Source organism: Medicago sativa, chromosome 6, assembly GCF_051527215.1.
Source record: "Medicago sativa cultivar Bolivia chromosome 6, Bolivia_mono, whole genome shotgun sequence".
Taxonomy (NCBI): Eukaryota; Viridiplantae; Streptophyta; class Magnoliopsida; order Fabales; family Fabaceae; genus Medicago; species Medicago sativa.
In genome coordinates this window covers 12,581,776-12,599,657 of record NC_140754.1, presented here as the reverse complement: position 1 = coordinate 12,599,657, position 17,882 = coordinate 12,581,776, and the positions used below count along the sequence as shown (strand labels likewise).

General features: G+C 31.4%; 1 protein-coding gene and 1 pseudogene across 2 annotated transcripts; both read left to right on the top strand.

The window, feature by feature from the left end:
* The first annotated feature begins 3,624 nt into the window (after positions 1–3,624).
* Positions 3,625–5,626, top strand: LOC146912902 (F-box/LRR-repeat protein 16-like). The gene is made up of 2 exons (XM_085720798.1): positions 3,625–4,896; positions 5,232–5,626. The coding sequence occupies exon 1, from the start codon at positions 3,625–3,627 to the stop codon at positions 4,888–4,890; it is 1,266 nt and encodes a 421-aa protein (XP_085576924.1). The 3' UTR covers positions 4,891–4,896; positions 5,232–5,626.
* Positions 5,627–12,446: 6,820 nt separating this feature from the next.
* On the top strand, positions 12,447–14,409 carry LOC146912901 (uncharacterized; annotated as a pseudogene). Its single transcript, XR_015013202.1, has 2 exons — positions 12,447–13,941; positions 14,275–14,409. The product of XR_015013202.1 is annotated as an uncharacterized LOC146912901 (transcript).
* The last annotated feature ends 3,473 nt before the right edge of the window (positions 14,410–17,882 follow it).

Below are 17,882 nucleotides of genomic sequence, written 5' to 3'. Positions count from 1 at the left end.
CTGACGCTCAGGTCACATGAGAAAATAAATGAAAAATGACAATAATCAGAAGTTTCAAGTGTTCTAGAATTTTCAATTAACAGTCTATAAAATTGCAAAGCGATCCGAGAGCAGAGAAATTAGTGAACTGGGAAATCCCTATTGTAAGCTAATCACCTTTGGTGGTAGCATCTGTTGCAGATGCTTTCAAATTCAAAAAGATGCTCTATCATGCATGTTACACCTTTTATAGATAATTCCCATCAAAGCAAATACACTACTTTCGTAGGGAGCATACTCTTTAAGCTCGTCTAGGACTTCAAAGCCTCGTCAAACCTTTCCATGCTCATTAATATGTTGTCCTTTTGATGCATGGGGAGTAGATTTTTCTTATTTCCCTAGAGATATTGCACACAAATGAACGAATACACTCCTCCAGCGTTTGTAATGCTCTTTATACACAATTGGCCGAAAGCAGACATGTTACTCAAATGTTCCACTTTAAATGTCAATTTACAAGTTGTGTTCCAACGCATCAAGAAAATACCATTTCTCAATGCATGTTGCACATTTTATAGATATTCCCCATCAATGCATAGACACTACTTTCAAAGGGAGCAAACTCTTATCAACTTGGACTTCTAAAGCCTCGTCAAGCCTTTCACGTCTCATTAGTATGTTTGCCTTTCTTATGTGCTAAAATAGCTCTCTCCATCATGACGAACCTATCATCACTTTTCTGAGAAATCATAGTAAAGCATAGTTTCAAAATCTTGAATAGAAAAACACAAGTGAACGACAACTGTAAGGTTGGCCTCAAAGTGGAGCAAACAATAGATGTATGCTTCTTACAAAAAAAATGTGTATAACCACACACGTAAAGTACGATTGATTATATATCCATTCCTTTCCAAACTATAAGGTTCATAATAGCATGACAAGTACTTAGCATACGCACCTCCAATAAGATGCAATATAAGAAACAGAAAAAAGCCATTTTAATAGCTTCAAATTCAAGCATAGGTATAAAGACAAAATATCACTAACTGCATATTGTATATACAATTGTACAAATTAAATAACTCAAAACTTTGACAATAAGAGGAAAGCCGGATGTTCTGATAATACTAACAAAAGGGCAGAAGATGCATAAGTAAAACTTCCTCAACTTTGGAATCTTTTTTGAAAGATTGAGGTGAAATCTTAAATTCCTTCAAATTGATAAATGAAAAATTCTCACACTAAAATCATGTAATTTTCCAAATTCTCTCAATTATATTATCCAAACGAGTGAATCATTCACAATTATGTCATTTTAGGAGGGAATCTTAAATTCCATCCAATTGGTAAATGAAAAATACCCATAAAAATCCTGTAATTTAAAAAAGAGAAATTCCACATCCGATTTTCTACAAACGCCACTTAAAACATATTTCAAATCATCCATCCTTAGTATACCTTTAGTCTATTCTCCAAAAACTTAATGTCTACCAAAAATACAATCTTACCCGTTCTTAATTTTTTGACACATTATCAAAATTATATCATTCTATGTGTTTTGCTTCAACTTCGCCCTATTTTTTATCTCTTAAAATCAAATTAAAACAAACTACCTCGATAAAACACATCAACTTAATCTTTTTTTTTAAAGAACAAACAAACTTAACCTTAATCCCAATCAAAACAAATTTTCCTACAATTCAAATTTGAAATATCTAAACAGTTAAAAAATATTACAAAATATTTATTAAAAGAAATATACCTACTTTTCAAAAAATTACACATTTTCAAGATCGCTTCTTTTCTAAATATAATTTTCCTTTGTTTTTTATTTATCTTTTTTTAGTCAAAAGAAAAATTATATTAAATAAAAAGAACTGGACAAAGAGTATGAGGACATTAGACCTGACTCAAGTACAATAAAAAACGGGGATACACCATAATAAGTCAGACCAAGTGGATCGACCCAAATCTATCGCAACAAAAATTCACTAATCAGCAAGCGAACTCGTATACGGGCGCGAAACCAGGTTTAAAAAAAATGGAAAGTGAACCTCTGCGAAAAACAATTAATAGATCGACCGTCAACACGGTATCAAAATCCAAGTGCCAACAACTCCCTAAACAAATCAACATGCATAAAAGCTCTTTCGAGCTTGAAGAACGAGAGCGTAGATAAACAAGACACATTGAAACCTGCAGATTTCAACATATTTAGAAACAACAAAGAATCAAAAAAGTCAGGCCAACATGTCATATTAAAAAATATTATTTTTTATTGTTGTAGATTATTAATTATTATATCTTTTAGAAAGATGACAATAAAAAACACTGAAAACATGATAAATTAGTCACTGGATAATATTGTTGTACATTTCATACACGAGACTCATAACGACATGTTTATCAATAATGAAATCTTTACTATATTAAATATTTCTACATAGTTTTAGTTTACCATTTCATAATATTTAATAACAACTATTTCAATGATTTTGTCATGGGAAAATTACACTAACCGCTCTTAAGGTCTTCTTAAATAACACAAACACCCGCTTTTTTTTTTAACTAAACACTAATCTTCCTTTTTTTTACTTTATCAAATTGACAAGAACTTTTCTTATAATAAAACATAGTTTCAATTTTGTTAATTCCATTTATTTTGAGCAATTAACTTCATCATACGAGTATGAACTAATTTAATATTCGACCATTTTTTCTTTTCATTTTTCACTAAGGTGATTTTTCTCAACTCATTGTTACTCAGTCAAGGTGTTTTAATTTTTAATCTTTAATGTAATAAAACGGATATATCGAAGATTATTTCCTTTTTATTAATCAACCATAATGCCCATCCACCAAAATTCTTCTCATTCCTATATTCTCTTTTGATCTCTTCTGTAATTGCCTATGTTTGATTCTATTTGGTGGTAAAAACAAATGTTGTTATTGTTTCTCCATTGTGAGAAAAAAACCCTCATTTAACTTCATTGTGAAAAGAGAAAATAGATACAAACAAACAAAGATAAAAACCTCATTTAACTTTTTTTTTTGTTCAAGTAGCGTAAGTGGCTAGAATTCATAATTTTCAATGTGAATAAGTGGGGTGTCCGGTCATTAAACTTAATTGTAAAAAGAGAAAAAAAATACAACCAAACAAAAATGACTGAAATTAAGGGTAGATTGATGTGTTTGGAATTTAAGAAAATCTTAAGGGAAGTCAAAGTAATTTGCCTTTTTATCATTAACGTCGGATTTATCATTAGTTTTTTTTCTTCTTATTTTCACAATTCACGTAGCATTGCAATGCGCTTTAATGCAAAGCCCCCATTTCGAATTAGCCCGTGCGGAGCGTGGGCCCGTGCTTAGCACCTGTTTGTTGCTAGTATACTAAATAATATTAACTTAAGCCCAACAATAACAATCATTCTTTTAAATCTCTCAAAAAAAAATCATTTTTTTTATTTTTAATTAAATTAGTTTAAAACAAATAAAAGGATTGCTCTACTTATATTGATCGAGTTTTGAGTCCAAAACAAAAAGCCCACTTTCTTTTATATATAAAAGGAACGAACAGTATTGTACGATACAAACTACCCCTTGTTCTGTTCTCACCAAAACCCTAAACCATCACCGAAACTGCCAATGAAAAGGAAGAAGATAACTTCTCTCAAATCTTCTTCCAAACAATTGGTTAAAGAAGAAACATATTTATATTTACCTGATGAGTGTTGGGAATCTATTTTCAATTTCATCACCATTAACGACTACGGTCGTCGATGTTTGAATTCTCTTTCCCGCGTCTCCAAACAGTTCCTCTCCGTAACTAACTCTCTCCTATTCTCACTCACTGTCCACAACTCAACACTCCCTTTCCTCAAACGCCTCCTCAAAAGGTTCACAAACCTCACATCCGTTGACATTTGCTACAGCATTGAAGTCGACAACAATCTTCGCTTAATCTCTAGTTTCCCATTAAAGAAACTCACATCGCTCGTTATTCGCAACCGCACCTTTCCAGCCAATGGGTTGCGAGCTTTCTCCCAAAACATAACAACTTTGACCTCTCTCACTTGTTATACCATGTTTCTCTACAACAACGACATGTTAGTCATTGCCAATTGTTTCCCATTGCTCAAAGAACTCAAACTCGAACACCCTTCGGTCAACGATGAAACTAATTTCATTAATGGAATTCGCTATCTATTATCCAAGTGTCAATGTTTACAACATTTGAATCTTGAGCGCACATATTTTCTAAAGGATCAACATGTTGTTGAGTTATCTCTTTATATGGGTAATTTGGTGTCTATAAGCCTCAATAAATGTCATCATCTCACAGAAACAACTTTGTTTTCACTCGTTAGAAACTGTCCTTCACTTAGTGAGATCAAAATGAAATTCACAGATATTGGGAAAGAGAGCGTAGGGTATTCAGATTCTTTAGTTAAGTTTGGTGTATACCCTCAATTAAAGTCTCTCTATTTGGGTTACAGCTCATGGTTAAGTGATGAAATCATCATAACGTTTGCTTCCATTTTCCCCAATTTAAAACTACTTGATTTGAAGGATTGCGATGAAATATCTGAAGGTATTTGTCATGTTTTACGGAAATGTTGTAAGCTTAAATATTTGAACTTAGCCTTCTGTTTAAAAGTGAAGCTACATGGAATGAACTTTGAAGTTCCCAAGCTGAAGGTGTTGAACTTGTCACATACCAGCGTTGATGATGAAACTCTTTATGTGATCTCAAATAATTGTTGTGGGCTTTTACAACTAATTCTGTACAACTGTGATCACATCACACAAACGGGAGTGAATCATGTGGAAGAAAAATGCACACAATTGAGAAAGATTTATAAGTGCAAAAATATGGAACCCATCTTGCATAGTGGATGCCTTCTTTCCTAGTTTGAAGTAAGTTGTTTTGTTTTTTAAGACAGATTTAATTTCCTTCATTGAAAACATTAGTCTGAAATATATTTTGCATTCATGATATAAATAAATAAATTTGCAATTACCTTACTTTTAAATGTAGTTTAATTATGTCGAGTTTTGGATTCCATGTAAACTGGTTAACTTTTATTTTTCTGTAACTAGAAATGGTCCAAAGGGCACGAAAAAGTGAACAAGTTGAGATATTGCTATGGGACAGTTTTAGCGTTATTTACTATGAACTTTAAGCATACTAAAGTTGGAATCCATGTTCTACGCGATGATTTTTGGTTCTGATTGGTCTTTTTCTTATGCAGCGGTTATTCATATTGCTTCTCGGTGAGAGTGTTTGCTACTGTTGTGGTTCTGCAGCTTTGTTTTGCTTCAGGTCTGGACTTTTGGTGGGGATTCTTTTGCGGTTCGAGTGTTATGTTTCGGTTCTGGTGGATGCTGTTGTTTCTGGATCGGAACAGCAGTTTTAGTGCAGGGTACATGTGTTTCTTTTGATCTTTTATGTTCATGTGATTGAAGTGAGTTTCTATGAGTTTTGGGGTCTAGTGTTCCGTTTTTGGGTTGCTACTGCTGTCCTACTTTTCTGGTTTTTCCATTCCTATTTTGCGCGAGTATCTGTGTACATCTTGTGCTCCGGTGTGTGATTTTAGTTGGTTTCATTAGCTTATTTCCAAGTCTAATGTTCTGCTTTTGGGTTGCTACCGATATCCTTCTGTTATGATTTTTCCAATCATTGCCTTTGTGATTTTGTTTGTTTAAGAATAAAACTGTGACAGATTGTTCTTAAATTAATCTGAATCAAACTGAATTGGTTCAATTTAGGAACTAGCAATCAAATTTCGGTTTTTTTGGTATTTTTTTAAACAATCCTACATAGCTAGTCAATTGCTCACATTTCATGCTAATGCTTCCAACAACCTAATTTAACGTTGAGATTTGTTTTACGGCTCGTGCTATGATGCACAAGTGGAAAATTTGTTTGCACTAGTTGCCTTATGACTGTTTGAGGAGCAAGTACAAACATGTTCTAGTTTGTACTACGACATCAAATGCAAGAGATTAACCTTCAAACAAGGCAAAACAGTTCCATAATACATAAGATTTTGGAATTATCATAAAATTAGAAATTATCATTGTTGGTTAAGTTTATGTATGCTACAGGTTACTAGATTTTTCAGTACATGGTTAGCTCTATAAGGAAGTTATAAAGACAATCCAAATTTTATGGTTATTTTGTTCAATAGCAAAAGTATTCCCTGGTGGGGTGAAAACAGCGAAACTCTGCATATGTAGGTTTAGTTTTCCGATTTCACCATTATTTTAGAAAAGAAAAATAGAACACCTTGTTTGGTGCCATGTTGCATGTGAGATACAAACACTAGCATTGCTTTCACTAAGGTAACTTGCAGGCAGAAAGTAATGTCAATAGATTAGAGCATTGCGCAAATTTGAGTAACAAAAGCATCACAATAACAAGCTCAGACTTCTCATATTGTTTTTGCAACTATTGTACAAACACTTGTAATGTAGCCATGATCCAATTTATAGAATATATTGTACCAACCATGAGATAATTGGCATATTCTTTATTATGATCGCAGTGCATGGCAAGCTTAAATGCATATATTGCAATTCTCCTTACAAAAAAAAAAGACGAACCAGTCATATGAAATTGAATTCATTTTCGAACAAAGCTATGAAATTCAATTCATATAGTAATTTTTTAGTAAGAATAGAAGATCCAAAGGGTTGACCTGCCAACAATTTAGTCAATGTCTTTATTTTTTAATTACATATGCTTAAACATATGTTTTCATGAGTGGATTTAAGCCACAAAAAGCTAACTCTTGTATACAAGTCACTTCCTTGAATCTACAACTGATGAATACCAGTCTTTCTTTATATATAAACATTAGTATCTATGGGCACAAACACTCTTTTAGATTAGGTGTGTTCCATAAAAAATGCGTTGGTAATTGATGCTCACATGATACTGTGGTTTAATAACACCAACAATATAGCATTATTATAACAAAATTTGTTTAAGGGTATAATTGAAATAACAAAATTTTCTATTAAGAATGTATGTTTCCCATTCACATGTAAAAGAGAACAATTGTAATAACCCACTCGACGATTATTAGAATATTACCCGTCAAACTTGTCAGATGACAAATATTAAGGAAAATAAGTATGATAGAAATGTTTATTACGTGATGTCAGCTGAATGCGAGTCAAGTATCAGTGACGGATTAAACATGTCTAAGACGAAGGGCGTTTTGGTACTTTCATGCAAAAGGGGTATTTAAGTAAGTTGGGGCCAAAATATCTTCATAATTCATATTCTTTCTCTCTCTAGGGTTTGAATTTGGCAATTGCTCCTCCTTCTCTCTACTCTCTCCATCGCCCCTCACTCCCTCTTCGCTTCAAGTCACCAAAATCATCATCATTTAACCTCCCAAATGAATATGCAAGCAAGTACCTTGATCCTCAACACTTTGTTAACTACTAACAAGCTTGGAAAACTCTCATCTTCTTCTTATCTCTTCTTAGACGATCTACCATCACCCTTCTAAGAAATTTGTGGTTTCTAGTATGATGATGTTAAAGAGATATTTATAACCATAAGTTTGTAATTGATGATTTGAGGATGAGATTGAAGATGAGGATTGTAAGTTTAGGCTTGGGTACATAATAAAGTTGACTAGGGTTTTAAGGAAAGCAAGAAGTGGGATTGGTATTGATTATGGTATGTATGACAAATTAGAAGCAACTAGTGGAAGATTGAGCACAAGCAAGAGTATGGGTTGTGATTCTTTGTAAACTTGGAGCTTTGGAAGCAAGGAAGCATGCTAGGGTTTGGTTATGTGAAGTGAAGATGATGCTTGAAATCTTGGGAATCAAGTGCAAATCCTGTTAGGTGAGTTCTATAGATAGTTTTTCACCCTTGGGATTTTGTGTTTAACTTGTAAGGAAAGTTATGAAATTTAGGGTTATTATGTATGAGATTAGTTGCCCTTTTTATGCCATGCTTGCTAATCATGTGAATACTTGTCCTAAGAATGTTTTCTAAGTATCCTATGAACAAATAAGATCAAATATGTTTGGGTCACTTGGATTTGAGGTTTTTGAGCCAAAAATGCAATTTTTGCAAGTTCTGGACTGTCACAACTCGCCGAGGTGAGCTATTACTCGCCACAGCGAGTAGAAAGTCACAGAACCATTGTTCTGCTCGTTTCAGGCAGTTTTGGTGTTTTACGTGCCGGATTTCCTCGGTGCAGTCTTTTTATGAAAGTAAACCCCTCAAACCAAGGTCCCATATGATAATCTTTTAAAAGGTTTTCTTGAAGATGAAGCAAGTATTTAACATAATTAGTAATGCATGGCACACGAGAGAATGATATGATATAAGTCGGGTAGCAAACTAATCCTTAGGGAAGGGAATGAATGTAGAGCCTCGACATAGCTTGTCGAGAATTAAAATGTTAAGTAAGAATCCCTATGTAGGATAAGACGCGAAGTATATTCTATTCGCTCATGATTAAGAAGGTTTAAGTACACAAGTTAAGCTGTGAATTGATAAGTTAATCTCTTCACTAAGATCAAGTATGTAGTTTACCACTAGTCGGATCAATTAAGGATCCAAGGTAAATAAGAAAGCATGAATAGGTTTAACCTTTCACGAATGTTTAAGACCAAGACTTTAAGAAAAGATGCATGAATAGGTTTAATCCGTAAAATGAACTCAGATAATGATTGTTTGCTCAACGCTAACATAATGAATGAATGAATGAATGAACGAATATGACCATGCATGATTATGATGCTAGATATGTATAAGTTATGTAATAGAGCCTTGACGTAGATCGTCGAGAACTAGTATGATGGCATGAATTCCCAAGTATGCCAAGAGATGATATGACATTAGACACATACAAGTTATGAATAGAACAAGTTATGAAGTTTATGCCGATGACGATCTTAGGTTTCCCTAATTGTCCGGTTTAGAATCGTGTCATGAATATGTTATGTTAGGCCTCGACGCGTTTAACGTATCTTGGCATAGCGGTTTTAGGTTCCCTTTAACCGCCACGACACGTATGATGTAGGCAAGACCTATGACAAGTTATGTTGAACCTACAACGGATCTAGTATGCACGACCGTCTAGGCAAGTATGACCACACACGTATAATCAACCGGCAGGTTGTATTGTAGACACGTGGTGACCGTAGGTTTCCCCCGAGGTTACCTATAGCCTAGGGTTAGGTGAAACTCACTGAGACATTATGTCTCATCCCAATCCTTATTTGTTTCAGATAAACAGGTTGGTTTGTCAAGCTAGTAGCCGAATGGATATATCAGCAAGTGTTCGTTCGTACCCGCTGCAGAATGCTTTGGATTTCAAGGATGCTCTTTTTATGTTTTAGACAAAGTTATGTATACTCTTATTGTACGAACGCTTATGATTGCATATGATATTCATTCGGAGTTTTATTGTTGTATCCAGTACTAAAGATAACGAACCTGCTAAGCTTTCTAGATACATTTAGTATGGGCGTTACAACAATCATTCATGAAAACAGAAACACTGAGTAATATTCTACTTCCTCTAAGGTGTAGTTTTTATTTAAATTGATAGTGTAAAAAAAGGTATAGATAACGAAAAATAATCGAAAGAGATAAGAACACATGAGAACGAATACCTTTAAAAAAAATCAACATAAAAATAAATAAATATGACAACTAAATATATTATTTTTAAAAAAAGATATAGAAAGTAAATATGAAAAGTTTTTTGAATTTTGACTTCAATACTATTAATGCTTTTTAATGACATCGATGAGAGAAATTATTGCGTGAACACAAAGATTTGGGAACCTCATTTTTTTTTAATATCACACACAAAAAAAGAAGAAAAATAATATAAAAACAATAATCAAAGAATCATTAGTTTTTAAATGATTATATGATATGCATTTTTTGTGTGCGACCAAACGAAGTGTCTAAATTCTTGTGATCATCCAAGAACTATTTCATCAATGATATATTTTAATGATTTGAAAATAAAAAAAAAAAGGAATTCAGAAAAGTAGAAGAACAAATGCGAGAAAAAACAAATATTATTGATATCCTATTGATGTCCTTTAACTCATGTCTTAGGTAATTATTGATATCCTTTAACTCATGTCTTAGGTAGAAATTTCAAATCAAAATTCATTTTGTATTTCTGAAATTATGAGCCTACTACATGGATCAATATATTATAAAAAGATAGTACGATAACAATAAAATAATTTATCAATGAAAAGAATAATAAATTTACACGAAATTTTTAATAAAAAGCGATGTATAGAGAAATATGGTAGACATTCAAATCTTGCTTATGTTGTTGAAAAAAAAGTTAATTTCATTGTCACTCGCATCAATCATTTTTAGTCTTTCTTCATATGAATGAATTGATCATCTGAAAGAAAAAAAAAAAGCAAAATAATTTGATTCGATGCACACAAAAAAACGAACAAAAAAAATAAGTGGTTGAATCTGTTGTGTAGTGAATGTTGTCACGTGGTTGAATCTGATGTGTAGTGAATGATTCAACACTAAGAGAATAAGAGAAGTTATCAAAATAATTTTCAAGATTAAAAAATATACATAATAATATGTGCAAGAAAAACAATATTGCATACATTAGATGATTCCGTAAATGTTATTAGCACTCCATGCTTTGTATTAATAAAAAAATTGTAAAATAAAAATTTATTGGATGTGTGAAGAAAGACCAAGTAAAATAAAAGTACAGAAAACATTTGGGTGACATGTATATATAGCGAAAACATCACTAAAAATTTGAAGTCAAAATAAGTACCCAAAATCAATGCAAAATTATTGTTAGACGCTTTTATTTGCATTCAATGAGTTCATTATGAAAAAGGAAGACATTAAAAAAAAAAGTTGCATTGACTTAGACAACTTGTATAAAATATTAGTACCAAACATAAAATTGCATTCACTAAAGTAACAGAGACATGAGCAAATGGTAGCAATTAAAAAAAAACAATTGAAAGCAATTCATGATAGAAAGCAGGATTATGTGCCAAGTGTACTAACGTTTATTGGGAAAGAGAGTGTAGAGTATTTCCAGTTTGGTGTATATCCTCAATTGACCCCTAGAGTAATAACGTTTATTCTTTTCTTCTGTTGGGCTTTGGCCGCTTTGATTCCAAAAAAAAAAAAAACATAAATGTTAAAATATGGGGGTGAACATATACATAAACAATTGCCATTTTTCATTGAATTTCCTAAAAAAGAAAAACTCATAGGAATGTAGTTATGTTGCATCAAATAGACTCAGTGTGAGTTAGAAGTACATGAACATCGTAAACTTATTTTTAGCAAATGTAAATTAAATATATGGCTCATTTTTTTATAAATAAAAAAAAATGATTTTGATATTCAATAATTTATAGATTATGTTTTAGCGACTTTATGAAAAAGCATAATCAATTTTGTGTTTGTTTGTAGTAATAACAATCACTTCTTTTAAAAAAAACAATTCAATTATTTGGTTACAACTATATAAAATGGATTTTTTAGATTGTTGAAAAAAAAACTATATAAAATGGATTTTTTTTTTTTACAAAATTACCTTTATATTTTGATACTTGTTTTCTCCTGCCTCTAAAAAAATATATTTTTTGAAAAGCTAGACTTAATATATTTTCATTTGAAACTGTTTTTTTTCGTAGATCTAGGTTTTTAAAAAAAAAAAGCTATAACAAACAAATACAATACTTTTAAAGTAATTTTTTTAAAAGATATAACAAACGGCTTCATAGAATCTGTTTGTTACGGATTGGAAAAAAATGATTTTTAAATTCAATAATTTAGAATTTTTTTTTTTTTGAAATTTTTATAAGAAAATAAGAATCTAGTTTGAGTTTTTTTTATCATAATAAAATATATATATTTTTTTGAAATAATTTAGTTTGTTTAATACAACTATATGACACGAATTTTTTGTTACAATATCACTTGAATCTTTTGACAATTATTTTAGTTGCAAATGATACAAAAAGGTAAAAATGCGTTGAGGTATAAAATGGCAAAGAATGATTTTGATTTTGATTTCGATAATCTAAAACACGGCGTGAATCCAACACAACCATAGAGCGAAACGAAACAATTCCGGTAAACAATTGAGAGAACAGACACAACCATATGAAGAAACAATTAATAATAACATTTTGGTTGATGCCTGGAAAATAAAAATCAAATCGAATCTTCCAGGTGAAAAAGGGTTTAAGAAATGCATATTGTGCGGACGTTTTCGAGAAGAAGGTGGGGGGTGAACGTTTCTTGTGAGGTTTCCAGAAAAAGGGTGGGGTGAACAAGTGAAAGAGTGATTGAGTTTTATTTTAAATAAAGGGTAAAATTGGAACTTTGTGTTAAAAGTTGGGGTCAAGGTATAAATGTAGGGATGTGGGGTATAACTTCTAAGATTTGTTGGTTGACAGGAAATTGAGTCCACAAACAAAGCCCATTTACTGGTTCGTATACATAGAAGGAACGAACAAGAATTACTTTACAAACTAACTAACCCTACTTCTGTTCTGATCATAAACCCTGAAACAACCGAAACCAATGACGCTCCAAATGAAAAGGAAAAGAACTTCTTCCCAAAACTCTTCACAGCAAAATTTGGCACCCGCGGAATTCACTGAAAAACCAATGAAAAAGAAGAAAAGAATTTCTTCTCTCAAATCTTCTTCACAACAATTGGTTAAGAAAGAAACATGTTTGTATTTACCTGATGACTGTTGGGAATGCATCTTCAGATTCCTCTTGATCAACAAGTGTTGCTGCTTGAAATCTCTATCCCTCGTCTCCAAACAGTTCCTCTCCGTCACCAACCATCTCCTATTCTCACTCACAGTCAGTGACTCAACAGGACCTTTCCTACACTGCCTCTTTGAAAGATTCACCGAGCTCAACTCCCTTGACCTTTCATACTACGACTATAACCTCAACAAGCTTCTCCGAAAAATCTCTCAATTCCCATTAAACATCACATCACTCAATATCTCCAACCATCCTTCAAAATCAAGAAAGCATGCCTTTCCCACTAACGGGATGAAAGCTTTCTCCCGTAAGGTCACTACTTTGACCTCTGTCAATTGTTCCCACATTCATTCTCTTAATAGCTCTCACCTCTTACTCATTGCCGATTGTTTCCCTTTGCTCAAACAACTCAACCTTGGTCACACTTTTATCCACAATCACACTAATGCATTTCAATCTCTATTATCCAAGTGTAGATACATACAACATTTGGATCTTTGTGGACTTCATTTTCTGAATGATCAACATGTTGCCGAGTCGTCTTTGTTTCTTGCTGATTTGGTGTCTATAAACCTTAGTACGTAAATGTCGATATCTCACAGAATCAGCCATGTTTTCACTCGTTAGAAACTGTCCTTCACTTATTGAGATCAAAATGGAACGCACCTCTGTTGGGAAAGCGAGAGTAGAGAATTCTGATTCGTTGGATATTGATGTATACCCTCAGTTAAAGTCTTTCTATTTGGGTCACAATTCATGGTTAAGGAATGAAAGGATCATAATGTTTGCTTCGATTTTCCCCAATTTGCAACATCTTGATTTGCGTTGGTGTCATCGTATATCTGAAGGTATTTGTCATGTTTTAAGGAGATGTTGTAAACTTAAACATTTGAACTTAGCCTATTGTAAAAAAGTGAAGCTACATGGAATGAACTTTGAAGTTCCCAAGCTGAAGGTGTTGAACTTGTCAAATACCAGCGTTGATGATGAAACTCTTTATGTGATCTCAAATAATTGTTGTGGGCTTTTACAACTAATTCTGTACAACTGTGATCATGTCACACAGACGGGAGTGAATCATGTGGAAGAAAACTGCACACAATTGAGAAAGATTTATAAGTGACAAAAATAAGGAGCTCATCTTGCATAGTGGATTCCTTCTTTCCTAGTTTGAAGTAAGTTTCTTTGTTTTTTAAGACAGATGAATTTCCTTCATTGAAAACATTAGTCTGAAATATATTTTGCATTCATGATATAAATAAATAAATTTGCAATTACCTTACTTTTAAATGTAGTTTAATTATGTCGAGTTTTGGATTCCACCTAAACTGTTTAACTTTTATTTTTCTGCAACTGGAAATGGTCCAAAGGGCACGAAAAAGTGAATAAGTTGAGATATTGCTATGGGACAGTTTTAGATTTATTTACTATGAACGTGAAACATACTAAAGTTGGAATCCATGTTCTGCGCGATGATTTTTGTTCTGATTGGTCTTTTTCTTGTGCAGCGGTTATTCATATTGCTTCTCGGTGAGAGTGTTTGCTACTGTTGTGGTTCTGCAGCTTTGTTTTGCTTCAGGTCTGGACTTTTGGTGATGATTCTTTTGTGGTTCGAGTGTTATGTTTTGGTTCTGGTGGCTGCTGTTGTTTCTGGAATCGGAACAGCAGTTTTAGTGCAGGGTACATGTGTTTCTTTTGTTCATTTGGGTTGCTATATTTTGTGCTCGGGTGCGTGATTTTAGTTGGTTTCATTATCTTATTTCCAAGTCTAATGTTCTGTTTTTGGGTTGCTACTGATATCCTTCTTTTATGACTTTTCCAATCATTGCCTTTGCGATTTTGTTTGTTATTGAATAAAACTGTGACGGATTGTTCTTGAATTGATCTGAATCAAACTGAATTGGTTCAATTTAGGAACTAGCAATCAAATTTCGGTGTTTTTGGTATTTTTTTAAACAATCCTACATAGCTAGTCAATTGCTTACATTTCATGCTAATGCTTCCAACAACCTAATTTAACGTTGACATTTGTTTTACGGCTCGTGCTATGATGCACAAGTGGAAAATGTGTTGTATCATTCACAAATTTGTTTGCAGTATTGGAAAAATATGTCTCAGACTTAATGATTCGTTGGTGGATATCACTATTTCACTTAGCAACATAGAATTTGCCTGATGCGTGTTTATTATTCTATCAACATAACCAGCAGCTACTGCAAGCTGCCTTATGACTGTTTGAGGAGTGAGTAAGATAAAAGAGATTAACCTTCAAACAAGGCAAAACAGTTCCATAATACAAAAGATTTTGGAATTATCATTAAATTAGAAATTATCATTGTTGATTAAGTTTATGTATGCTACAGGTTACTATGTTTTTCAGTACATAGTTAGCTCTATAAGGAAGTTATAAAGACAATCCACATTTCCCTAAGGTAACTTGCAGGCAGAAAGTAGTGTCAATAGATTAGACTTCTCATATTATTTTTGCAACTATAGTACAAACACTTGTAATGTAGCCATGATCCAATTTATAGAATATATTGTACCAACCATGAGATAATTGGCATATTCTTTATTATGATCGCAGTACATGGCAAGCTTAAATGGATATATTGCAATTCTCCTTGCAAAAAAAAAAATAAAAAAAAAAAAAAAAAAAAAAAAACGAATCAGTCATATGAAATTGAATTCATTTTCGGACAAAGCTATCAAATTCAATTCATGTAGTAATTTTTTAGTAAGAATAGAAGATACAAAGGGTTGACCTGCCAACAATTTAGTCAATGTCTTTATTTTTTTATTTACATATGCTTAAACATATGTTTTCATGAGTGGATTTAAGCCACAAAAAGCTAACTCAACCAGAGTAAACTACTTGCTTCTTACAAATCTTATGAAAATTAAAGTGACAATCATAAGTTATCTTCATGTATACAAGTCACTTCCTTGAATCTACAACTGATGAATACCGGTCTTTCTTTATATATAACATTAGTATCTATGGGCACAAACACTCTTTTAGATTAGGTGTGTTCCATAACACCAACAATATAGCATTATTATAACAAAATTTGTTTAAGGGTATAATTGAAATAACAAAAAAGTCAGTCTAAATTTTTTTTGAAAGGGGTTATTTTCTTTATATATAGTATAGATTTAGACGGACATTTCGTGTCCGTATGTCTGTTCTTCTTATTGTGTTAATGTGTATAAATTACGAACACTAGTTTTTATAAAATTTTGATTAAAATTTTAGGTATAGATATTTTGCACTTTTATACTGTAACAAACTAAACTTATCTTTCACCACCAAAAAAAAAAAACTAAACTTATATTTACAATTAAAACAATAATATAACAAATATTCCTTAAAAAAATATAACAAATATTTTTTATTGAAGAGGCTAAAATGATATATACTAGTTTAGAGACCCGGCGTTGCCCGGGTTAGATATTAAATAAGTTTTATAAGTTTGTGTGCACGAATACACGTGTCAGTATATTAGATTGAATTTATTTAAATTTACAATTATAATAATATCCTAAAAATAAATATAAATGATGAGATGGATGTCCAATGCAAGAATAATAACAAAATCAATAATGAATTAGTCCAAGTGGTAAGAGTTTTGGGTCCCTTTAAACATATGGTCATGGGTTTGTTTCGTGGCCCATGCATATGAGAGAGAAAAATCAATTGAAATGGAAGAAAGTGGTTGAAATATATATATATATATATATATATATATATATATATATATATATATATATATATATATATCAAAGTATATGTATGAGAAATAATAAAATTGGTGTTTGGCAAATCTGAAGAAGGAAAAATGTTATATGAAAAGAAGGTTTGGGTATTCTGCTTGTGCTCAAAATATGTAAATATGTGATTAACGAAAATTTATTTATTTATAGTTAACATTTGCATTAGAATATGCTACTAAAAGATAACATAATAACTAATCGAACCTTTTTTTTATCAAAAAAAACTAATCGAACCTTTTTTCCCTCAAACATAAAAACTAATTGAATCGAACCTTTTTTTCCCTCAAACATAAAAACATAAAAACATAATACTTTTGTTGAAAGTATTATGTGTAGTTTGTTGAGATATTTCTGCTACATAAAATATTAGAAATTCAATAAAAATTTAAAGAAAATATTGAGTGGATAAGATTAAAATGTCGTTGAGATATTTATGTTAAATAAAATAGGGTTAATTAAGTTTTTAGTCCCTATAAATATTCACAGTTTTGTTTTTAGTCCCTATAAAATAAAATCACACTTTTTAGTCCCTGTGACATTTTCCTTAAGCATTTTAGGGACCAAAAATGTTGATGGAAATTTTTTATAGGGACTAAAAATGCTAATGAAATTTTTTTATAGGGACTAAAAATGCTGATGGAAAATTTTATAAGGACTAAAAAGTGTGATTTTATTTTATAGGGACTAAAAACAAAATTTTGAATATTTACAGGGACCATTTACTTAATTAACACAATAAAATATTGGTTTTTAAAAATAGAAAAAATAATAAAAATATTGAGGGATATATATATATATATATATATATATATATATATATATATATATATATACTATTGATACTATTGATTGATGTGTAGTTTGTTGAGATATTTCAATTACATAAAATAATAGAAATTCAATAAAAATTAAAAAAAAATACTGAGTGCATAAGATCAAAAGTTTGTTGAGATATTTATGTTAAATAAAATATTGGTTTTTAAAAATAGAAAAAATAATAAAAATATTGAGAATGAATGTGGAAGTGACACGTGGCATAAATACCTTACTTTATATATATACTATTGATTAATACGATTGATGCTATTGATTGATGTGTAGTTTGTTGAGATATTTCTATTACATAAAATAATAGAAATTCAATAAAAATTAAAAAAAAATACTGAGTGCATAAGATCAAAAGTTTGTTGAGATATTTATGTTAAATAAAATATTAGTTTTTAAAAATAGAAAAAATAATAAAAATATTGAGAATGAATGTGGAAGTGACATGTGCCATAAAAAAACCTTATTTTATATATATATTATTGATTACCAAATAAAAATGTTCTCCCTAGCTCAA

Bases quoted from the DNA above. Each gene is read 5' to 3' on its own strand.
- LOC146912902 (XM_085720798.1), top strand. From the start codon at position 3,625: ATGAAAAGGAAGAAGATAACTTCTCTCAAATCTTCTTCCAAACAATTG.